Source organism: Amblyraja radiata, chromosome 10, assembly GCF_010909765.2.
Source record: "Amblyraja radiata isolate CabotCenter1 chromosome 10, sAmbRad1.1.pri, whole genome shotgun sequence".
NCBI classification, from domain to species: Eukaryota; Metazoa; Chordata; class Chondrichthyes; order Rajiformes; family Rajidae; genus Amblyraja; species Amblyraja radiata.
In genome coordinates this window covers 48,740,202-48,766,088 of record NC_045965.1, presented here as the reverse complement: position 1 = coordinate 48,766,088, position 25,887 = coordinate 48,740,202, and the positions used below count along the sequence as shown (strand labels likewise).

The 25,887-nt window shown below is 42.2% G+C and overlaps 2 protein-coding genes across 4 annotated transcripts in view; one reads left to right on the top strand and one right to left on the bottom strand.

The window, feature by feature from the left end:
• Positions 1-2,006, top strand: part of LOC116977904 (tyrosine-protein phosphatase DSP2-like) — a 31,893-nt gene extending 29,887 nt beyond the window's left edge. For both annotated transcript variants that reach the window (XM_033028777.1, XM_033028776.1), the window contains one exon: positions 1,300-2,006. In XM_033028777.1, the coding sequence (XP_032884668.1) occupies positions 1,300-1,429 (130 nt within the window). In that variant the 3' untranslated portion in view covers positions 1,430-2,006. The remainder of the gene's footprint in view (positions 1-1,299) is intronic.
• Positions 2,007-7,196: 5,190 nt separating this feature from the next.
• Positions 7,197-25,887, bottom strand: ttc22 (tetratricopeptide repeat domain 22). 2 transcript variants are annotated; one of them, XM_033028772.1, is made up of 7 exons: positions 25,094-25,887; positions 18,756-18,811; positions 17,681-17,796; positions 16,341-16,459; positions 13,271-13,432; positions 10,170-10,322; positions 7,197-8,686 (listed from the first exon to the last, which is right to left on the bottom strand). In XM_033028772.1, exons 1-7 carry the CDS (start codon positions 25,661-25,663, stop codon positions 8,174-8,176), a joined length of 1,689 nt encoding a protein of 562 aa, XP_032884663.1. In that variant the 5' UTR covers positions 25,664-25,887; the 3' UTR covers positions 7,197-8,173. The 2 variants fall into 2 exon arrangements, with proteins under 2 accessions (XP_032884663.1, XP_032884664.1); XM_033028773.1 differs by lacking the exon at positions 10,170-10,322.

Genomic DNA, 25,887 nt, shown 5'->3' with positions numbered 1-25,887 from the left:
TAACATATTCATTCACTGTCATTTTATTATTCACGACTCCCATGAATTGTGTTGCCAAACATGATTTATTATTCACCACCTATTTCCAGAACAATATCTGAAATGGAGCAGGGTCTATGACTAATGTTCCACATAGGGAAATGTGCTATTTTTATGAAAATAGAAATGATTACAAAATGATTATGATGAGTGAAAATACTGTGAAAACTCAGCAGCTGGTGCCTGTATTTAGAGTCCTGGAAATAATATTTAATTCTAACAAAGGTTCATTGACCTGAAACATAATATCCTAAATTTTCTGCATTTCTTTAAGTTTAAAAAAAAATTCAGTAACTGTTTTTGAAGACTTGTTCCCAAATAGAATCAGACTTTTCTATACTCACCATATCAGCAGACATTAGGGGTACTGGGATTTCTGCTAAAAGCCCATGGTCTTGCGTGAGTTATCTCATAAGCTCTATCTCGGATAAGTTCTGGGAGTGTTTCTGCCTTTTTTTAGGTTGCCTGCCTAAAGCTATAGGGCCATTGAGCTGGTACATGTGCAGCATTACGGTCCAATGGGAGCAATTACAATACTGGACATCATCAATACATTACATTGTATTGCACGTGACAAGCATAAAGAGCAAGCAATGTGAAGTATGCCAAGTGACATATTCACCTCAAAAAGCAACACATTTGTTTCATCTAAGCAGCTTTATTTGTTCTTTATTATTTCTAGCTTAAATTCCTGGCTGAAGGAAATTTCAGAAATTGCTTCCAACCTGTTTTTCTGACCATGCCCACACCTGATAGATTCCCAATCTAGAAATACAGCCCAGGCTACTTTGAACTTTGCAGCTAAAGATAAACAGCACACCCTTCGATGACTTATATGATGAAATCAAAGCACGCATAGTAGAAGTAAAGCTATGAGTTCTCAGAATATATCGGAAACACTCGTCAGGTCCGGCCGCATCTGTGGGAACAGAAGCACAGTTTTCTCGCCTCTAGTTTATTCCACCCCGTCACCCCCTCCCCCACCTCTTCTACTTTCAGTCTGAAGAAGGGTTCCTACCCGTAACGTCACCTATTCATCAACAGAGTTCATGTTTCGGGTGCTTTCGCACAAATGCAGCCTGGCATGCTGAGTATTTCCTGTATATTCTATCCCTATTTATATGACCGTTACACACTCCCGACCCTTGACTTGACTATTTTAGATGTCCTGAATCTGTTCTGTTTTTTAATTTTCAATGTCAGTTATCAGATTGGTTCCCTGTTTTGTGATAATTAAATTAACTTGACTCATCTTTTTAGGCATGGATCTGTGCAAGAATATTTGATCAAATGTGGATTCAATAGCCAGGAGCAAGAGAAGCTGAAGAGAAATATAATAATCACAAAGCCGCAGCAGCAGCAGCAGCAGGATCAGCAGCAGTGTATGTAGGATCAATCAGCTCAAGGAATGATTTGCAAGCCACAATGTTGTTATGGTTGATTCAGATAAGTCTTTAACTTTGACCACAAGTTTGTGATTAAGTGGCATTGGTTATTTTCTCTGCATCATATCCATCCTTTATTTGACTACTAAAAACTCTGTTAGTGTGATGCCTTTTACTGCATAGATTTGATCCACTGGTTTGGGATAGCTGCCATTACAAAAAATATATATTGTTTTCTGCAGCATGATGACACTAAACTCTGTAGTTTGTAATCCAAAAAAAACTCAGGGCGAATAGTAAAGTCTAGATTAAACATCCTTCATGTCAATGCACATTGTGATTTAACATGCAAAATTCCTTCTTAAAATCATTTGTGAGATTAACTAACAAGTGTTCAGGAGCGACTTGTGTGAAACTTGTTGCTTGTCTCATTTTCTGTGTAGCTTTAGTCATTCCCATAAATCATTAATAAGAAGTTTACAATCTACGCAATTAATTTGCCTTTTTTATTTTATCAAGGACTGTTTGCAGAGCTTATTATAAACGCATTCATGCTGAAATAAACTTTGGTTTTTCAACCTGTCTCTGAGAACTGTTTTCATTCAATATTTTAAAGATGACATGATGTGTAGTGAGAGGATACAATGATAGTGGGCCTACATTTCAGCTTTATGTTGCAATTTGCTGGATGAAAAATCCATACAGATTTCTTGCTGAGATAAGAGAGTGAAATTAAGGTTCAAAGATAATGGGCAGAAAAAATAGTTCACAAGTTTAAATAAAAAATATATTTTAATGCTCTTGTGATTTTCATCCCAGGTTTCTTGCAGCAATGTCTTGGAAATATATCCTTTCTGGCAATAAACTACAGATCAATTCTGAGGTTTTGAGATGTCTTTTCGCAGCTTTTACCCTTTGGAAGTGTTGGTTTAATGTTAACATTTAAAGGCAAAGAATGGTTCTTTCAATGAGGCACAATATGTTTGCTGACACTGTCTTTGAGAGGAAAGAAACAGTGATAAAGATGGTAAAATATGAATGACAAAATCAGGTCACAATATTAATGATTAATGACACCCCCTCTTACTTATCCTTGGACCATGACCCCACAGACGAGCACCAGGCCCCTATCTCTAGCACTATCAATTACTTCATCACTTTCGGCTCCCCGCCCTCCCAAGCCTCCAACCTCATCATTCCCCAGCCCCGCAAGGCCCGATTTTACCTTCTCCCCAAAATCCACAAACCTGACTGTCCTGGCAGACCCATTGTTTCTGCCCGTTCGTGTCCTACCGAACTTATTTCCACATACCTCAACTTCATCCAATCCCCTGTGGTTAAATCCCTCCCTACCTATGTTCAAGACAACTCACACGCTCTTCGTCTACTCCATGACTTCCGTTTTCTAGGCCCAGGTCTTCATCTTCACCATGGATGTCCAGCCACTCTACACCTCCATCCCCCACCAGGGGGGTCTTAAAGCCCTCTTATTTTTTCAGTGACTGCAGAACCAACCAATCCCCGTCTACTGATACTCACCTCCGCCTAGCGGAGCTGGTCCTTACCGTAACAACTTTTCGTTTGACTCCTCCCATTTCCTCCAAATACAAGGCGTAGCTATGGGCACGCGCATAGGCCCGAGCTATGCCTGCCTCTTTGTAGGGTACGTCGAACAATCTTTATTCGAATTATAGCAGGTCCCTATCCCCAAACTCTACCTCCGCTACATCGATGACTGCATTGGTGTTACCTCCTGCACCCATACACAACTCACTGACTTCATCCATTTCACCACTAACTTCCATCAGGCATTCAAATACACCTGGACCATTTCCCAACCATTTCTTGACCTCACTATCTCCATCGCAGGTGATAGACTACTGACCGACATCCACTATAAACCGACTGACTCCCATGGCTATCTGGACTACACTTCTTTACCCCCTGCTTCCTGTAAGGACTCCATCCCCTACTCCCAATTCCTCCGTCTACCCCGCATCTGCACCCAGGATGATGCGTTCCACACCAGGGCATCAGAGATGTCCTCATTCTTCAGTGAATGGGGGTTCCCCTCTTCTACTATAGATGAGGCTCTCACCAGGGTCTCTTCTATACCCCATAACTCTGCTATCACTTCCCATCCCCCCACTCGTAACTAGGGCAGATTCCCCTTGTCCTCACCTTCCACCCTAACAGCCGTCACATACAACAAATTATCTTCCAACATTTTCACCACCTCCAACGGGATCCCATCACCGGCCACATCTTACCATCTCCTCCCATGTCTGCTTTCCGCAGAGACCCCTCCCTCCGTAACTCCCTGGTCAATTCATTGCTTAAATCACACGGTATTGGGGGTTCAGTATTGATGTGGATAGAGAACTGGCTGGCAGACAGGAAGCAAAGAGTAGGAGTAAACGGGTCCTTTTCACAATGGCAGGCAGTGACTAGTGGGGCGCCGCAAGGCTCAGTGCTGGGACCCCAGCTATTTACAATATATATTAATGATTTGGACGAGGGAATTGAATGCAACATCTCCAAGTTTGCGGATGACATGAAGCTGGGGGGCAGTGTTAGCTGTGAGGAGGATGCTAGGAGGCTGCAAGGTGACTTGGATAGGCTGGGTGAGTGGGCAAATGCATGGCAGATGCAGTATAATGTGGATAAATGTGAGGTTATCCACTTTGGTGGCAAAAACAGGAAATAGACTATTATCTGAAGAATTAGAATTACCTTTATTGTCATTCAGACCCTATGGTCTGAATGAAATTTCGTGCCTGCAGTCATACATATAATAATACAATAATAAACAACAATAAACACAAATTAACATCCACCACAGTGAGTCCTCCAAGCACCTCCTCACTGTGGTGGAGGCAAAAATCTTAGGGCTGCAGTCTCTTCCCTCCTCTTCTCCCTCTGCGCTGAGGCGATACCCCACCGGGCGATGGTACAAACAGTCCCGCGGCTCACCGAACCCCGCAAACAGGCCGGCTCAAACACCGCGGCCCGGGGTGGTCGAAGCTGCCGCCCTCCAGTCCAGCGGACGCAGCCGCTGGCCCGTGGCTAATCCCCGGACTCAGGTCACCACCGCCAGAACGCCGTCCCAGCCACCGGAGCACCGTTCCAGCCCCTAGCCAATCGCCCTCACGTGAGTGCCGTTCCTCCCTCGAGCTGGGCCGCTCCGACGGGAGCGCCATTCCACCCTCGGGCTGGGCCGCCCCGACGGGAGCGCCATTCCACCCTCGAGTTGGGCCGCTCCGATGGGAGCGCCACAGCCCCTCACCGGAGAGTCTCAGCCCCGCGCCAGGCTGCCCTCACGGGAGCGTCACAGCCCCTCACGGGAGCGCCGTTCCGGCTCCGAGCCGGACCGCCCTCACGGGAGCGAGCCCAGGGCAAGTCCTGACTGGCTCTGCCTCCGGAGTCTCGAGGTCGCCAGCTCCGCCATTAGGCCTCAGCGCAGACGGAGGCAGAGAAGGGGGATATGACAAAAAAGTTGCATTCCCCCGAAGGGAGAGACAGCAAGCCCCGTTTAAACCCCCCACCCCCCCCCCCCCCCACAACCTAAAAACCAAAAACTTAACTAGACAAAACGGAAAAAAAACAACACAAAAAAAGTAAAAACAAACGGACTGCAGGCGAGCCGCTGCTGCCAGGGCAGCGCCGCCACTTCCGGATGGTGGCCGATTAGGAAAAGGGGAGATGCAACGAGACCTGGGTGTCATGGTACACCAGTCATTGAAAGTAGGCATGCAGGTGCAGCAGGCAGTGAAGAAAGCGAATGGTATGTTAGCATTCATAGCAAAAGGATTTGAGTATAGGAGCAGGGAGGTTCTACTGCAGTTGTACAGGGTCTTGGTGAGACCACACCTGGAGTATTGCATACAGTTTTGGTCTCCTAATCTGAGGAAAGACATTCTTGCCATAGAGGGAGTACAGAGAAGGTTCACCAGACTGATTCCTGGGATGTCAGGACTTTCATATGAAGAATGATTGGATAGACTCGGCTTGTACTCGCTAGAATTTAGAAGATTGAGGAGGGATCTTATAGAAACTTACAAAATTCTTAAGGGGTTGGACAGGCTAGATGCAGGAAGATTGTTCCCGATGTTGGGGAAGTCCAGAACAAGGGGTCACAGTTTAAGGATAAGGGGGAAATCTTTTAGGACCGAGATGAGAAAAACATTTTTCACACAGACAGTGGTGAATCTGTAGAATTCTCTGCCACAGAAGGTAGTTGAGGCCAGTTCATTGGCTATATTTAAGAAGGAGTTAGATGTGGCCCTTGTGGCTAAAGGGATCAGGGGGTATGGAGAGAAGGCAGGTACAGGATACTGAGTTGGATGATCAGCCATGATCATATTGAATGGCGGTGCATGCTCGAAGGGCCGAATGGCCTACTCTTGCACCTATTTTCTATGTCTATATTTCTATGTTTCCCACCCAAACACCCCCTCTCCTGGCACTTTCCCTTGCAACTGCAGGAAATGCTACACTTGTTGCTTTACCTCCCCCCTTGACACCATTCAAGGACCCAAGCAATCTTTCCAGGTGCGGCAGAGGTTCACCCGCACCTCATCCAACCACATCTATTGCATCCGCTCCTCTAGGTGTCAGCTGCTCTACATCGGTGAGACCAAGCGTAGGCTTGGCGATCGCTTCGCCCAACACCTCCGCTCGGTCCGCATTAACCAACCTGATCCCGGTTGCACAGCACTTCAACTCCCCCTCCCATTCTGAATCTGACCTTTCCGTCCTGGGCCTCCTCCATGGCCAGAGTGAGGACCACCGTAAATTGGAGGAGCAGCACCTCATATTTCGCTTGGGCAGTTTACACCCCAGCGGTATGAACATTGACTTCTCTAATTTCAGGTAGTCCCTGCTTTCTCCTCACCTTCTCAGCTCTCCCTCAGCCCACTATCTCCGCCTCTTCCTTTCTTCTTCCGCCCCCCCCCCCTCACATCAGTCTGAAGAAGGGTCGCGACCCGAAACGTTGCCTATTTCCTTCGCTCCATAAATGCTCTCTCACCCGCTGAGTTTCTCCGGTATTTTTGTCTACCTTCGATTTTCCAGCATCTGCAGTTCCTTCTTAAACATATTAATGACAAAATCAGTTCACCTATTTCTCTATGTTTGCCCATGATGGAAAAGTTGTTTTCGCCAAGAGGGATCACTTTTATTGCTAATCACTTCTGTCACTTTGAATTAGTTTAGTTTAGTTTTGTTTAGGGATACACCACGAAAACAAGTTCTTCAGCCCACCGGGTCCATGCCGACTATTGATCCCTATTCACACTAGTTCAATGTTATCCAACTTTCTCATACACTGCCTATTCACAAAGGGCAATTTACAGAGGCCAAAACTCGCACGTCTTTGAGAAATGGGAGGAAATCAAATCAAATCAAATCAAATCAACCTTTATTGTCATCTTGCAAAGCAACAGTTGTACAGTGCAAAATGAGAAGACGTTTCCCAGGGAATACCGGAGCATCGCACATGAAACTTAAAACATTTCACACATAATAACAATAAAAAACAATCCAGTCCCTGATGAAACAGTATAAATAGTTAAAAGCAGGTAAAACAGCAACATTAAAATACAGTAAACCAATCATTAAAATGTCCAGGGCAGCTGATTTGAGTGGCCAGTGCCAGAGTTATTAAAATGTCAGTGCAAAGCCGCAGAATCAGGTGACTGTGAGTACAGAGTGACTGTTTAGCAGCCTCACAGCCCGTGGCAGGAAGCTGTTTAGCAGTCTTGTAGTCTTTGATGCTACGGTATCTCTTGCCTGAAACTGGAGCACCTGGAGGAAATCTACATGGTCACAGGGAAATCGTGCAAACTCCACACAGATTATATAGATAGAAGAGCATCAAATTTAATTTATTGATGCTTAACCAGGGGCTGGTTATAAGGGCAGTCAGCAACCATTTTATGGGAAAACACAGTATATTTTAGTTCTGCCATGTCTATTCCTTACATTGGCATGGGAACATCATTAACATAGTATAATTTGGATGTAGGACATCTGAGGAATATACCATAAAAAGTTCTGTATAAAATATCGGTACCCTGTTCTTCTTGGGATCGTACTTCAATTTTTAATCCCTGACTGTTCAAAAGTTTAAAACGTTTGCGATGAAAGTGCACAGATATCATAGACTACAGCAAAAAAAAAATTGCTGAAGAAGGTTCACAACCCAAAACATCGTCCATCCATTTCCTTCCGCAGATGCTGCCTGACCCATTGAGTTCCTCCAGATTATAGCATTGGTGTCATTATAGGCCATGAATATGTAAAGACCTGTTTCCTGCCTCATTTCAAATCCATCCTCTACATTAGACATGAATAACATAACTTGGTTACTGCTGCATCAGTTTTATCAAACACCAATTAATTCTGTTGGAAATTGGCTGTCAATTTTTATTTTTATTTTCTATCTATTCAGAACTCTGTGTTGACTGAGTCTGTCTGTGACAAGGAGTCTTGAGATAGGTTGAACTTGTACCCACAGTCATAAAAATGGGTACTTTGAAAGTACTACTTTCATACCAATCTCATTTTGCTGCTCAGTCACCAGAGAGGTAAAATGGTTGTGGAAAGATGTTTATAATTTGCTTGTAAACTATCCAAAGTTTGTTTCATCTGAAGATACAGCAAAAAACGGCAATTGGCAAGGACAATTGGCAAAGTGCCCATTGGGTTTAAATACTGCAGAGGAAGTCTTCCTGGAATTGATTGCTTGTTCAAGCTTTTGTTGGCTCAGATGTATCGGGGCTCATTATTTCCAACAATAAGTTTACCAGTTGCAACTTCCCAGCCTTGATCATAGCCCTGGAGAGTTGCAAAATCTTTGGCATATGATTTAGACAAATATTATGCAATTCTTGTTTGACTCTCTCGAGTCGATACTTTGTCACAGCCTTTTCTATCCACTCTTCCACTTCGAGGATAATCGTCTCCTCGCTGGATTTTCCTTGGATGAACAGTGACAGCAGCGACTCCATCAGGCGGTGGAAGCTCTCAGAGTACTGTGACCCCACATCGTCCAGCTCGATGGCCTGCTTGAAGCATTCGGCAGCATTGCGTTCCTCACCTTTGACCTGCAAGCATTTCCCTCGCAGGACCTGGATCTCAGGCAGAGTGTCTCCAGGATCATATTCCATGGCTTTAGCGAAAAAAACCAAGGCACTGTTTAGAGCATTTTCATCCACAGGTTGAAGTTCCTGCACAGCATCAACACCCATGTAGTAACAGACCTGTCAACGATACAGAATTAGGTTAGTCTCCCGCTACAGACCATAAGATCATAAGACATTGGAGCAGAATTAGGCCATTCGGCCCATCAAGTCTGGTTCGCCATTCGATCATGATCTATCTTGCCATTTCAACACCATGCTCCTGCCTTCTTTCTATCCATAACCATTGACATCCTTACTAATTAACAACCACAATTCAACGATTCAATTATACTTTATTGTCATATGTGAGTAGGTAGAATAAAATGTTTGGCTTTGCATATAACCCAGAAAAATCATATAGCAGACCACACCTAGGCAGTACACAAATGTCGCCATAGTGTGGCGCTGACAAAGTTACAAAAGTTCACTGAACAGTGCTGTCTACTGTCTGCCACCACATCTGGCAGCAGGCCCCCCTCCCCTTCCCCCCCTCTCCCCCCCCCCCCCCCCCCCCCCCTCCCCACACCGCCTATCAATCTCCGCTTTATAAATACCCAACGGCAGCTTCCACATCCATATGTGACAATGAACTCCACAGATTCACCACCTTCGGGCTAAAGAAAATCCTCCTCATCTCCATTTAAATGGTATGTCCTTTTATTCTGAGGCTGTGCATTTTGGTACTACACTCTCCCGCTTATCCTCTCCACAACCACTCTATCTAGGCTTTTAACTAGTTTGGTTTAGTTTTGGTTTATAGACATAACATGGAAATGAGGTCCATGCTGACCAACCATCCATCACCCGTCCACGAGTTCTCTCCGACACACCAGCGACAATTCACTGAAGCCAATTGACCAGCAAACCTGCACGCATTTGGAATGTGTGAGGAAACCAGAGCACCAGGAGAAAACCCATGCAGTCACGGGGAGAATGCGCAAACGTGACAATAAGCTAATCTAAACTAAAAAAAAACGAAACACCATGCAAACAACAATTGTAATCAGAATCGAACCCAGATATCTCTATAATTGTGAGGTTTCAACTCTACCGCTGCACCACCATGCAACCCTATTCGGATGGTTGCAATGAGATTACTATTCCACCAGGGATAATGAATATCTTGCGGCACATTTATGAAAGTAGATGAAACGCCACAAGAGCAATATTTCAATACTTTACTCTGCATTATTTCAGTACAGTGAGTTGCAGGATATCCTGACTACCATTCATTAATCATAACATACTCAGCCATCAGCAGTGGCCACCTTTAAATTATTATCTGTCATTAATTTTTAATTTCTCAGTATTGAATCTTTAAACACTGAGATTACATAATCTGACCAGTGTTGCAGGGTAGATTCATGTCTTTTCACAATCCACCTGATTTTACACACCATTGACTTGGTTTACACACGCTGAATGGATTAGATTAAGAACAACTCTCAGGAGCTGAAGTGAGTTAATGTAAATATATCCTGTCAGCTCTGATGTTGAAGCAGTTCTCCCACGACTGTAATAAATGTAAATGTCCCAATTCTCATTCACAGTCAATGCTCACCTGCCCCATATCCAGGTATGTTTTCAGGCAGGGCCACGCAAGCAATATTAAATCCAAGTCAGCCTTTGCTTCGGTTAGCAACCGCCTGTCAGGCACCCCACCCTGACCTCTCTTGACACGCTCAAGGTCTTGCATATACTGCTTTACATAAACCTGGAAAAATAAATATAAGCAAAAATATTAACTACTTGGCGCAAGAGCTTTCTCCTCTGAGATCAGAATTAAATCTTCCTCACTTTATAAACTCTCATCCTATCCTGTTTGTTCATCTGTGAGGGTTTTTTTGGGGTTTATTTTATTTAAACAGGGACAGTGCATATTAATAAACATTTACATGTAAATATACAAGATTATAGCCAGTAGCTAATTTCCATCTTTAGTTCCTTTGGTTAAATGTTACTTTCCTGTTCCCCAGTGCCTCTCATTTAAAATCCTTGCTTTGTCTCAGGTCCTCGCTTCTTATCACTCTTTTGATCGCGACTTATAAACCCATTTCCAATCCATCCGAACCAATTTTGCCAAAACTTATTTAACCATATAACCATATAACAATTACAGCACGGAAACAGGCCATCTCGGCCCTACAAGTCCATGCCGAACAACTTTTTTTCCCTTAGTCCCACCTGCCTGCACTCATACCATAACCCTCCATTCCCTTCTCATCCATATGCCTATTTAATTTATTTTTAAATGATACCAATGAACCTGCCTCCACCACTACCACTGGAAGCTCATTCCACACAGCTACCACTCTCTGAGTAAAGAAGTTCCCCCTCATGTTACCCCTAAACTTCTGTCCCTTAATTCTGAAGTCATGTCCTCTTGTTTGAATCTTCCCTATTCTCAAAGGAAAAAGCTTGTCCACATCAACTCTGTCTATCCCTCTCATCATTTTAAAGGCCTCTATCAAGTCCCCCCTTAACCTTCTGCGCTCCAGAGAATAAAGACCTAACTTATTCAACCTATCTCTGTAACTTAGTTGTTGAAACCCAGGCAACATTCTAGTAAATCTCCTCTATATTCTCTCTATTTTGTTGACATCCTTCCTATAATTGGGCGACCAAAATTGTACACCATACTCCAGATTTGGTCTCACCAATGCCTTGTACAATTTTAACATTACATCCCAACTTCTATACTCAGACTATTTCTGACCTGTGTTTACATTCCTCCAAGTCCATGACCATTTGGCATCAGCTGCCTGTTACCTCACACTGTCCCACATTAACCCCAGTTACCAAGTTAATTAAATCCAATTGCAGATGCTTACAGTACTGCAAAAGATGTCCGAAACAGTTCAGTTTAGTTTATTAGTCGTATAAAATTTAGAAGATTAAGGGGGGATCTTATAGAAACTTACAAAATTCTTAAGGGGTTGGACAGGCTAGATGCAGGAAGATTGTTCCCGATGTTGGGGAAGTACAGAACAAGGGGTCACAGTTTAAGGATAAAGGGGAAATCTTTTAGGGCTGAGATGAGAAAAACATTTTTTACACAGAGAGTGGTGAATCTGTGGAATTCTCTGCCACAGAATGTCGTTGAGGCCAGCTCATTGGCTATATTTAAGAGGGGGTTAGATGTGGCCCTTGTGATTAAAGGGATCAGGGGGTATGAAGAGAAGGCAGGTACGGGATACTGAATTGGATGATCAGCCATGATCATATTGAATGGCGGTGCAGGCTCGAAGGGCTGAATGGCCTACTCCTGCACCTATTTTCTATGTTTCTATGTTTCTATTATTGTCACATAAGATTTATCTTAATTTTTTGTCTAATTCTCTGTCTATATTTATGATGCCATGTGGCTTTCTTTTAAGACAGTCAAATCAGTTTGCCCTACTACCTTTAAAGATAAGTGGGACAATCTCTTTCAGGTCTCTCCCTTTCTGACTTGGTTTGTAATCATACCCTTTAATTAACATTTCCTCTTAGTCCTTCTGACAAATATATACATTTTCAGTACCTGTACGGGCAGGGAGAGGAGAATTATTTAGTTTAGAATAGTGTATTTTTGTCACGTACCGAGGTACAGTGAAAGGCTTTTTTGTTGCATGCTAACCAGTCAGGGAAAAGACTATACATTATTACAATCCACAGTGTACAGACACAGGATAAAGGGAATAACATTTAGTCTAAAGTTCGGTGAAGTCCGATTATAGATAGTCTGAAGGTCTCCCCTGAGGTAGATGGTAGGTCAGGATCACTCTCTAGTTGGTGATAGGATGGTTCAGTTGCCTGAATGCAGCAGGGAAGAAATTGTCTCTGAATCAGGCGGTATGTATTTTCAAACGTCTGTACTTCTTGCCTGATGGAGGTGGGGAGAAGAGGAAGCGATTGGGGTGAGATTTCGCCCTTGATTCTGCTGGTGGCCTTGCTGAGGTGGCGTGAAGTGTAGATGGAGTCAAGAGAAGGGAGGTTGGTTTGCACAAAAACAGTGGGTAAACAGTGAAGGAAAATGCCATGGAGGCAGATTGATGAAAAGATTCAAGAGCAAAAGAAAAGCCTGAAGAAAGATATCGACCCAAAACATCAACTGTCCATGTTCTCCAGGCATGCTGCCTGACCCGCTGAGGAACTCCAGCACTCTGTAACTTTTTTTTAATGACCTCTGAGGTTGTGCAGTTCCCCTGTCAAAATCCTCTCGAGAGCTCTGGAGAAGATCATGTTATTGATCACTCACTTCTGGGTGAAATTAGACCAAATGTTTTCAGATTTCTACAGCGTTTTCCTCGCTTCTGGTGTTGCTTTCTGCTGTCCCTGCTTGCTAGGCTTGCCACGTCTACACATACATATCTGTCACACACCCGCCAACATTGATAATAGTGGAAGGTAATGGTGGGTGGCGCAGTGGCACAGATGGTTAGTGCTGCTGCCTCACAACACTTGAGTTCCTGATCTCAGGTGCTGCCTGTATAAAGTTTGCACATTCTCCCTATGTCGGTTTCCTCCGGGTGCTCCGATTTCCTTCCACATCCCAAAGATTAATTTATTTCCATAACTTGCCCCTACAGTGTAGGGAGTGATTGCAAAAGAGAGATAACATAAAACTAGTGTGAATAGGTGATTAATGCTTTATATTTAAAAATGTTGGGACGCAGATACCTTTGCCCTGGTGCTGTAAGCCTGCCAGTTTGTTTGGGGATCTGGAAGAATATTCAAGGCCATGTTACAAATGCCAATTGCCATGTCCTGTTTCCCAAGGAAATGAAAGATTTTGGCAAGCTGATTCAGTATGAATGGATCTGTTTTTGCTGTTTCAATTGCCTGGAAAGTTCACAAAAGAGAAGCAAATTAGATAAATATATATATAATGTGCCATTAAAATATCATCTTCAACCCGTTTTAAAGTTAGAGGTTTTTGGCAAAACAGATAGGTTTCCAGGAATGACTGTATAGCAGCATTTCATTTTACATACGTATCTGTAACAAACACAACCAAAGTTGGTGTTCATTGATCAAATTTCATGGCGGTAATGGGACATTCTGTTGCGGTGCCTCCTAGAGGGTAATTAACGCTGAAGTAAGGAGTTTTAACTTTCAATGTATCTGTAACAAACACAACACTCAAGATTCCAGCATCTGCAGTCCCTTTGTACCACCTCTCTCTTGCTGTTCATTTCACTGATGAGAAGGTTCCGCTTTCTATCGCTAAGTTTAATAGCTTTTCTCCACTCACCTGCAGCCTCGCTCGCCTCCACCAGTGTGTATTGCTACTGCCTGGCTTATATTAGTATAGTTTACCCCCACCCCTCCTTGCACTTCACCCCATTCCACCAAATCGCTGTTAGTACTACCACAACTGGTCGCACTTGATAGATCTGGTTGTTATATAAGATTGCTGTATGTTCTATAAGACCATAAGAATAGGAGCAGAATTACGCCACTCAGCCCATCGAGTCTACTCCACCATTCAATCATGGCTGATCTATTTTCCCTCTCAACCTCATTTCCTGCCTTCTCCCTGGAACCTTTGATGCCCTTCCTAATCAAGAACCTATCAATTGCTGCTTTAAAAATACCTAATGTCTTGCCTTCCACCGCCCTCTATAGCAACAAATTCCCATCCTCTGGCTAAAGAAATTCATTCTGATCTCCATTCTAAAGGTACGTCCTTTTATTCTGAGGCTGTGCCCTCTGGTCCTAAATTTTCCCATTCCTGGAAACATCCTTTCCACATCCACTCCATGTAGGTCTTTCAAGTTCAAGTTCAAGTGAGTTTATTGTCATGTGTCCCTGTATAGGACAATGAAATTCTTGCTTTGCTTCAGCACACAGAACATAGTAGGCATTTACTACAAAAACAGATAAGTGTGTCCATATACCATGATATAAATACACACATGAATAAATAAACTGATAAAGTGCAAATAACAGAAAAATGGGTTATTAATAATCAGAGTTTTGTCCGAGCCAGGTTTAATGGCCTGATGGCTGTGGGGAATTATCCGGTGGGTTTCAATGAGAATCCCCTTCATCCTTCAAAACTCCAGTGAGTACAGGCCTTGAGGTCAGTTGAATTTAGAGCAGGAATAGGGCACTCAGCCCCTCTGCCATTAAATAAAATCATAGCTGATCTAATTACAGCTGCAAATCCACATTATGATTAACCCACAGTTCATCTGCTTGCTTCTCAAGAGTGTTTCTGTGCCTGTATTAAAAATATTCAAAGGACATGTCACCATTGCTGTTTGAGCAAGAAAGTTTCAAAGGCTCTTGGCCCTCTTTGAGAAACAATTTCAACTCATCTCTTGCATAAACTGGTGATGGTTGAAGAAGGAGTCTGAAGAAGGGGTTCGGCCCGAAACGTCACCTATTTCCTTCGCTCCATAGATGCTGCTGCACCCGCTGAGTTTCCCCAGCAATTTTGTGTACCTATGGTTTATTTTCAAGCAGTTTTAGGTTCTACCACTAGAGGAACCATAATCAGCAAATTTAGCAATTTGCTTCTTCTCCTATCTCTGCTTCTTCATCCACATCATATTGTTAACAAACCGTTAACAATTGAAACCCAAATAACAATTCCTTAGCACACCACTCATTGCAACATGTTAACTGAGAAAGGCCACTTATTTTCTCTTTGTTTCGTCCCTTTGTTTCCTTATAGCCCACTCATTTTCCATCCCTGCCGTTATATTTCTCCCAATGCAGTGTTTATTTTCTGAAAGCCACTGTCATTCACCTTAATTTGTATTTAAACCCTTAATACAAATCTTCTCTTGAACTTTTCTGTTCCCCAACACCACTATATTAAATTTCCTTAGCACCCTTTCTAAGGTATTAGCATCTTTCCTGGTGTGTGGTAGCTCGATCTGCCCACATCATTTCAATAAAGCTTGTACAATGCTTCCAATAACACAGCACTGAAGGAGTGATTGGAACGTCTGCCTTCCAAGTCAATATGCTGTGTAACCTGCAAGTGAATCTACAACTGGTGGTGTTCCTCTACACCTTTCAGCCTTGTCCTTCTTCATGGAAGAGGCTGTGGGCTTAGGTGGTGTTGTTGAAGCAATCTATCAGAGTATCTCCCGTGCACCACACGGCAATGCACTAGTGGCAGAGGTTAAAACAAAACTTTTCCCAAACAAAATCCAGTGTCGATGCTCACGTAATTAATTAAACAAATTAATATCTTTAATTTAAAAAATAATGAAATCACTGAAACGGGTCTAAAATTATAAACACCATACAGTACTTAGATTTAAATATCAAAGAGTCTTTGAATTAAAAATGGATATTAGCCCGAGATGGGGTGTTCATAACAGGAGCTTGATTTTGTGTAGAGATGTCCATTGATATAAGATGGTTTTTCTAAGGCAGTGTAGTTCAGAGCTGAATTATTCTGCATGTTTCTCAATTCACAACTACAAAGCATCTCGAAGTTGCCAAATCTAATTTAAAATAGCCTACAACATTTCCAATTTCCCCCTTTCAATTAACATCCTGTTATGATCCAGGACCATTATGGTCTCATCTAGGACCATAATCTATATTAAGTTCCGATATTTGTTTTATTCACAGGGAACCATGAAAATGAAGCTCTTCCTTTTCTGACAGATAAGACATATCAGACATACAGACATTCCCCTTTATGGTAGGAGTTGAGTTCCCAACTGTTGGTCATTGAAATGCTTCAAACAATGATTTTCTCACACTTAATTCTAGTGAAACTAACCTGTCCATAACAATCCAGTGGATCAGTCCCAGAAAAGCCACAATCATGGATTGCCATTGGAGTACTGGGAAAAGAATCCTTCCGCTCCAACATCATTCCCAGATAGCACCAAGCAAGAGCTGGAAAAAAGAAAACAAACAAGGAATGGAAATGGGCTTATCAATAACTTCTAGCCTTAGTTTTTAATTAATAAAAATTAAATTTTAATACTGTATATGTCAATGACTTTATAGGGCAAACTGTTTGCTTTTTTGGCTAAACCAAACAGCAGCATCTGTGGAGGAAATGAACAGATGAGGTTTTGAAGACTGAAGAAGGGTCTCGACCAGAAACGTCACCCATTCCTTCTCTCCAGAGATGCTGCCTGTCCCGATGAATTACTCCAGCATTTTGTGTCTATCTTCGATTTAAACCAGCATCTGCAGTTCTTTCCTACAAATTAAGTTTTGAGTTGGGACCTTTCTACAGGTTGAAGGGCGATCCAAAATTGAAATTTCATCTGTCCGTTCTCTCCACAGATGCTGCCTGACCTGCTGAGTTCCTCCGGCAGTTTGATTTTTGCTCAAGATTCCAGCATCTGCAGTTTCTTGTGCTGTTACTTTTTTAGCTCCCCTGTCATTACTATGTCCTAGTTCACTCTGGATCACTCCACCTTTACTACCACCTCAAGCCACCATTCCACCCCACCAACAATATCTCCAATATCGTGGGACCCTGCTATTTCCACTCTTCAATTAATCTTCATTCTCCTCATCACATCAGATATGGATCTGACAAATAACAGGATACCTAACACAGAAAAATGCAAAATATGTACGTTCAAAGCAAACTATCAGTAATAATTAAAGAGCTTCATAATATTAGTGTATTATATATTAATATTATATATATATATATTTTATGTTATATATTGTATTTATATATTATATTAATCATGACATTAGTATATTATACGCAATGTGTTATATTATATATTCATGATATTAGTCTGAAGAAGGATCTTGACCCAAAACATCACCTATCCATGTTCTCCAGAGATGCTGCCTGACCTGCTGAGTTACTCCAGCACCTGGTGTCTTACTTTGGTAAACCAACCTCTGTGATTCCTTCTTATTTCATGATATTAGTGCTTTGTGTTGTTTTCTTTCATTAGAAGCAGTAACAATGCAAGCAGGTAGATGGGACTAGTCTAGATGGGACATGTTGGCCGGTGTGGGATAGTGGGCAAGACTCAATGACTCCTTAACTAACAGCTAATGAAAGTATTTTCATGGTACGGTATGAGTTAATCTGATATTCCACTTTATTTTCTTTCGCGGGCACACAACCTCTTACACTACCTTGGTATTCAGCACTGTCAGACTTCAGCACCTCCCGCAGTAATGCTAGAGCTCTATTGAAAGACAGCAGGCGCTTCTGATCAGGGCCTCTCGTGTTCATTAACATTCCATCCAGTCTACCAGAGAAGAAGAGAAAGCTAAAAAAAAAATCTGAGGAATGTAGAAACAAAGTAAAAAAAATTCTGTCTTGGATTAAATAAGATTGGCGTCTCAGATGGTCAAGGAGCAGTCGCACCCCGGCCACTCCCTCTTCTCCCCTCTCCCCTCAGGGAAGAGGTGTAGAAGTGTGAAAAAGCACACCTTCAGATTCAGGGACAGTTTCTTCCCAGCTGTTATCTGGCAACTGAACCATCCAACCAATAACTAGAGAGCAGTCCTGATCGACTATCTACCTTGTAGGAGACTATCTTTGATCCGACTTTTCCGGACTTTATCTTGCATTTAATGTTATTCACATTATTCCATGTATCATGTATCTCTACATCGTGAATGGCTGGATTGTAATCATGTATTGTCTTTCCACTGACTAAAGGGCCTGTCCCACTTTCCCGAGTTATTCACAAATTCTCCCGAGTTTTCCCCTTGATTCAAACTCGCAGAATGTTCGTAACGAGTCTGTAGGAGGCCGTAGGAGTCCGTGGATATATCGTAGCGGCTCGTTATGCCAGCCGTAGGTACTCGGGGCTATTTTTTTACTCGTGGACATTTTTTATCAGGCTGGAAAAAACGTCCCGACTTACCTGATGCCCCGAGTACCAACGGCTGGAATAACGAGCCGCTACGATATATCTACGGACTCCTACGGCCTCCTACAGACTCGTTACGAACATTCTGCGAGTTTGAATCAAGGGGAAAACTCGGGAGAATTCGTGAATAACTTGGGAAAGAGGGACAGGCCCTTTATTAGCATGCAACAAAGGTTTTTCACTGTATCTTGGTATAATAATATAAAGAAGACTAAACGAGACTAAACTAAACTAAATAGTTTAGATTCCATGGAGTATGGGGATCAGTGGAACTGGAGGGATAGAAAAATGCTAATATTTCAGCTGGTGATATTATTAATTTCTCCTACCTGATATACATGGTGGCCATTATAAAATACCAACTCCTTTTTTCTTCTGAGGGTATCTGTAACAAAGAAATAAAGCTATAACATAATTACAGTATCTATGTTGGCCTTTCATTAGCGATGTTACAAAACCTACCTTCAGCGGGGCTGCAGATCTGTCACTGGCTGTGTGTGCGACTGGGGGTAGGGTGTTGACATGGATAGAAAATTGGTCGGCAGACAGGAAGCAAAGAGTAGGAGCGAACGGGTCCTTTTCAGAATGGCAGATAGTGGCGAGTGGAGTGCCGCAAGGCTCGGTGTTGGGGCCGCAACTGTTTACCATATATTAATGATTTGGAAGAGGGAATTAGGAGCAACACTAGCAAGTTTGCGGTTGACTCTAAGCTGGGTGGCAGTGTGAACTGTGATGTTAGGAGGTTGCAGGGAGACCTGGACAGGTTGAGTGAGTGGGTAGGTGCAGTATAATGTAGATAAATGTGAGGTTATCCACTTTGGTGGCAAAAATAAGGGGGCAGATTATTATCTCAATGGGGTTAGGTTAGGCAAGGGGGAGGTGTAGCGAGACCTAGGCGTCCTTGTACACCAGTCACTGAAGGTTGGCGTGCAGGTACAGCAGGCAGTGAAGAAAGCTAATGGAATGTTGGCCCCTAACAAGCGGATTTCAGTATAGGAGTAAAGAGGTTCTTCTGCAATTGTATAGGGCTCGGGTGAGACCACATCTGGAGTATTGTGTCCAGTTTTGGTCTCCGAACTTCAGGAAGGACATCCTTGTGATTGAGGCAGTGCAGCGTAGGTTCACGAGATTGATCTCTGGGATGGCGGGACTGTCATATGAGGAAAGATTGAAAAGACTAGGCTTATATTCACTGGAGTTTAGAAGGATGAGGGGGTTCTTATAGAAACATATAAAATTATTAAAGGACTGGATAAACTAGATGCAGGAAAAATTTTCTCAATGTTGGGCGAGTCCAGAACCAGGGGCCACAGTCATAGAATAAAGGGGGAGCCATTTAAGACTGAGGTGAGAAAAAAATTTTCACCCAGAGAGTTGTGAATTTGTGGAATTCCCTGCCACAGAGGGCTGTGGAGGTCAAGTCACTGGATGGATTTAAGAGAGAGTTAGATAGAGCTCTAGGGGCTAGTGGAATCAAGGGATATGGGGAGAAAGCAGGCACGGGTTATTGATAGGGGACGATCAGCCATGATCACAATGAATGGCGGTGCTGGCTCGAAGGGCCGAATGGCCTCCTCCTGCACCTATTTTCTATGTTTCTATGACTCTGGAGCCTTTGGGAGGGGGGGGGGGATTAAAATGCAGGTTTGTATCGCTTGTCGGAGAGGGATTTCCTCGGGCTGCTGGTCGATGAAGAAAAATCAATCGGACTTCAATCGGAAAAAATATATATATATAATAAATCGCTGGACAATTTAATCGTTAGATTAAAGTAAAAGCCGACTTCTAACGCCTTCAACGTCTTCAAAGTGATGGATCGCAATATCAGGACAAAACAAAGGGCAAGTCGTATATTTCACTTATAATCTTGCTTCTTGGGGTTGTTTTAGTTTAATTTTACGATGCGAAAATGTTAATTAATCCCCAAACGATTCGGCCGTGTCTTGCCTGCCGATATGGGCTTAAAATTTATGTCAACGGCAACGTTCCAATCGATCCCATTCCAGAAACATCCACTTGCAAGATGATTTAAATCCTCTTTTTTTTTGGACAATCATGTCTTAAGAGCATCTAAATCGTCTATATTTTGTGTAATTATCTATCCATAATCAATATTTTTATACTAAATATCCACAACCGTTTTAGTCACATGTATTGTGCAAAAAATAATAATTTTGATTATATTGAGAATGGATGTTTCTAGATTAATTTATGGGAATTAAACATTAAATTCCTTCCATTTGGCATATAAGTTCATGACAGTGAGATTTAAAAATCATGTTATATTGTGAATTTGTGTGTGAATGGGATTAGTTTGTTATTTGGATACTTAGGCTATTTAAAAAATGTAGTCTTTTCTTAAGAAATGGATAGATGTTTAGATCTAGAATTGATTTGATGAAACTGATGACTATGATTTTTTTGGGGGGTATTTACTATTTGTTTTAGCGTTTAGCTTTATCATTTCTACCTTTTTTTCTAAAACTGCAAATAATAACTTGTTTCTATTAATGCTGTTCAGTGTATTTTTCCTTTACATTTAAACAGATGTCTCCGAAGAAGAAATGCAAAATTGTCAATCCAAATGCCCAGACCGATTTAGACAGCATTCGCAGAGATTATCTGAATTTGGACTACTCCAAATGTGATGATCTACAGGACATTCTTAATGGGAAAGTAGTGGGCAGAAAGGCATGTCATGGGGGGTTTGAAGAGCAAAAACTTGTAGTTTACAAAATTGAAAAGTTGAGGAAAAACAAGGTGTACAGTTGCTTATTGGTTACAATCTGAGGAGTATGATGATGCTACTGATTATTATTATTTTTTTTTAAATTTTATTTATTAGAAGCAAGTGTACAAAAATATAACCAGAGGCATATGACATAATACAGTTATTGTACAGCTTCAATTTTGATTTTAGCTATAGTTGAGAGAAAAGAAGAAAGAAAAAGCAAGAGAGGAAAAGTGGTATGTGCAAGGCTAGAACCCCTAGACTACCAAAGTGATGTAGCCAAAGAGTGAGTAAGTAAAATAAATAAGGAAGACGTAGAGAAATAAAAAGACAAAAACAGAAAGAAAAACAAAAGGTGATGATATACCTGCCTCGCATCCCTCCCCACCCATCACCCAACCCGTAATTAGATTTAACTCCAAAATTGTGTTGCACCATACTATCCTTGTAATAAATCAATGAATGGCGTCCATGTCTTCAAAAAATGCTCTGGTTTTTCTGCTAAGACAAGTCTAATATTTTCAAGATGTAGTGTCTCAGACATGTTTGTAATCCATATTTTAAGAGTAGGGACAGATGTATGTTTCCAAAATTTTAGTATTAGTTTTTTTGCCGTTATCAGGCCATAATTGAAGAAACGTCTTTGAAATGGCGATAGCTCAGAGCAGGCTTCTGTCGTTCCTAGAATAATCAATTACGTGTCGGGGTCCAATTTTGTTTTTAGTGTTTTTGAGAGAATTTCAAAAATTCCTCTCCAAAAATTATGTAATTTTATGCAAGAGGCGAAGGAATGTGTTATAGTTGCTTCTTGAAGGAGACATATCACAAATAGGAGATACATTTGGAAAGATCTTATTCAGTTTAGACTTTGAATAGTAGAGTAAATGCAGTATTTTAAATTGAATTAATGTATGTCTAACGTTAATCGAACAATTGTGTATATATAAAAGGTTTTCTTCCCATCTGTCTTTTGGAATTTTTAGGCTTAGTTCTTCTTCCCAGTCTCTTCTAATTGCTTCTGACGATGGGATTTCTATATTTAGAAGGGTGTTATACAAATATGATGTTAAGTTGTTAGACTCTGAATTTCTATTCATACCTTCGTCTAGTATATCTGGTAGCAAAGTTTGGTAGTCCTGGGTATATGTTTTCAGATAGTCTCGAATTTGAAGATATCTGAAATATTGATTACCTTTCAGGTGATATTTCGACTGTAATTCTTGAAATGAGAGAAGAGTTCCCATCGTAAAGATCTCCAAGTTTTTTGATTCCCAGTCTTTACCAATATGTAAACGCTTTATATATAATAGATGGCTTGAACAAAGGGTTACTGGCTACTGATTATGATATAGCAAAAGGATTTATAGCAAAAGGATTTGAGTATAGGAGCAGGGAGGTTCTACTGCAGTTATACAGGGTATTGGTGAGACCACACCTGGAGTATTGTGTACAGTTTTGGTCTCCAAATCTGAGGAAAGACATTCTTGCCTTAGAGGGAGTAAACAGAAGGTTCACCAGACTGATTCCTGGGATGTCAGGACTTTCATATGAAGAAAGACTGGATAGACTCGGCTTGTATTCACTAGAATTTAGAAGATTGAGGGGGGGATCTTATAGAAACTTACAAAATTCTTAGGGGGTTGGACAGACTAGATGCAGGAAGATTGTTCCAGATGTTGGGGAAGTCCAGGACAAGGGGTCACAGTTTAAGGATAAAGGGGAAATCCTTTAGGACCGAGATGAGAAAAACATTTTTCATGCAGAGAGTGGTGAGTCTCTGGAACTCTGCCACAGAAGGTAGTTGAGGCCGGTTCATTGGCTATATTTATGAGGGAGTTAGATGTGGCCCTTGTGGCTAAAGGGATCAAGGGGTATGGAGAGAAGGCAGGTACAGGATATTGAGTTGGATGATCAGCTATGATCATATTGACTGGCGGTGCAGGCTCGAAGGGCCGAATGGCCTATTCCTGCACCTATTTTCTATGTTTCTATGTTTTCTATATGCCAATGTACCAGCTAGCAATTGATCTTCTCCATAAAGACTTGGTCTATTGCTACAAATTGTAATTTATTTACCTATCTGTTATGGACTTATAGTATATAATACAATAATATTAAAGTTCTGATCTTGAGAATTTTCAAGGCATAGAACAAATTCTCTCAAAAACACTAAAAACAAAATTGGACCCTGACACAGAATTGATTATTCTAGGAACGTCAGAAGCCAGCTCTGAGCTATCAACATTTCAAAGACGTTTCCTCAATTATGGCCTGATAACGGCGAAAAACGTATACTGACATTTTGGAAACATACGTCTGTCCCTACTCTTCAAATGTGGATTACAAACATGTCTGAGACGCTACATCTTGAAAATATTAGACTTGTCTTAGCAGAAAAACCAGAGCATTTTTCGAAGACATGGACGCCATTCATTGATTTATCACAAGGATAGTATGGTGCAACACAATTTTGGAATTAAATCTAATTACAGGTTGGGTGATGGGTGGGGAGGGATGCGAGGCAGGTATATCACCACCTTTTGTTTTTCTTTCTGTTTTTGTCTTTATTTCTCTACGTCTTCCTTATTTATTTTACTGACTCACTCTTTGGCTACATCACTTTGGTAGTCTATTGGTTCCTTGCACATACCACTTTTCCTTTCTTGCTTTTTCTTTGTTCTTTTCTCTCAACTATAGTTAAAATCAAAATTGAAGCTGTACAATAACTGTATTATATCATATGCCGCTGGTTATATTTTAGTACACTTGCTTCTAATAAATAAATAAATAAATTACAAAAGCAGTAGCATCATCATACTCCTCAGATTGTAACTAATAAGCAACTCTGTACACCTTGTTTTTCCTCAACTTTTCAATTTTGTAAACTACAAGTTTTTGCTCTTCAAACCACGCATGACATGCCTTTCTGCCCACTACTTTCCCATTAAGAATGTCCTGTAGATCATCACATTTGGAGTAGTCCAAATTCGGATAATCTCTGCGAGTGCTGTCTAAATCGGTCTCTTTTGCTGGGCATTTGGATTGACAATTTTGCATTTCTTCTTCGGAGACATCTGTTTAAAATGTAAAGGAAAAATAACACTGAACAGCATTAACAGAAACAAGTTATTATTTGCAGTTTTAGAAAAAAAAGGTAGAAATTATAAACCTAAACGCTAAAACAAATAGTAAATACCCAACAAAAAAATTCATATTCATCAGTTTCATTAAGTCAATTACTAGATCTAAACATCTATCCATTTCTTAAGAAAAGGCTAGTTTTTTTTAATAGCCTAGGTATCCAAATAACAAACTAATCCCATTCACACAAGAATTCACAATATAACATGATTTTTAAATCTCACTGTCCCAACCTGTCCAGGTCACCCTGCAACCTCCTAACATCCTCTTCACAGTTCACACTGCCACCTAGCTTTGTGTCATCCGCAAACTTGCTAGTGTTGCTCCTAATTCCCTCCTCCAAATCATTAATATATATGGTAAACAGTTGCAGCCCCAACACCGAGCCTTGCGGCACTCCACTCGCCACTACCTGCCATTCTGAAAAGGACCCGTTCACTCCTACTCTTTGTTCAAGAAGGAACTGCAGATGCTGGAAGATCGAAGGTACACAAAATTGCTGGAGAAACTCAGCGGGTGCAGCAACAGTCTGAAGAAGGGTTTCGGCCCAAAACGTCGCCTATTTCCTTCGCTCCATAGATGCTGCTGCACCCGCTGAGTTTCTCCAGCAATTTTGTGTACCTTCACTCCTACTCTTTGCTGCCTGTCTTCCAACCAATTTTCTATCCATTATTTGTTGCCTTGAAAATAGTGTTTATTACTATTTCGGTCACAACGGTTAATTTTGTAATTAGCTACAATTAGGTAACTAACTAATTACCTCGGGAAACGCCCCGGCGGCTACCTCCCTCTCACCTGGTTCCTGCCATACAGCAGAGCTTTGTCATAGAGCCCGATGGCTGAGCGCAGTTTGCTGGCGTGGTCTTCCTCGCTCTGCAAGCCGACGTCGTGAGCGCTGGCGAGGGCGTGTTCAGCCAGACACCTGGCGGCGCGGAGCGGCAGCAGAGACCCTGCGTCCCCTGTCTCGCCTCCGTCCCGCTTCAGCCCCATCAGCCGCGATAGGCGCTCCACGCAGTCGGCCGCCGGCCCTTCCCTTTCCATCCGGTCGTACACGTAGCCCAGGTTAGCCCAGGCGTTGAGGTTGCCCGGCTCCTCCCGGCACACGCCGGAGAAGAGCTCTTCGGCCACTTGGTACTCGTCCAGGTGGAAAGCCAGGACGCCCAGCAGGTTGCGGAGGGCGAGGCGCTGCGCTGGGTGCGGGACCTCCAGCTGCAGACTCTGCCGTTTCAGCTTATAGTCCCTGCCCCGCAGCCGCTCCGGCATCTGCGGCTCGAAGTTCAAATTCAACTGCAGGTGGAAATGGCCCGGGATGTAATCCATCTCCTGAATGAGGATCTCGATGTCCCGATCCTGCTCTTCCACCATCTCCGGCTCACATAGAGAGCTCCCGATGAACAAGCCCTCTGTCTCTGTCTCTGTGACCAGCCCTCCTGCGTTCCTGACCAGGGTGTGCGCGGCAATGCGATCGCAGTCAGATTGTTCCCATATTTGCTGGCTGTCACTTTTACAGCTTTAAATCTGGGTGGCGGGTTCACTGTTGTAGTTTCAACACCCACGCCTGTATGCTGGGTGGCACAAGGAACTGCAGA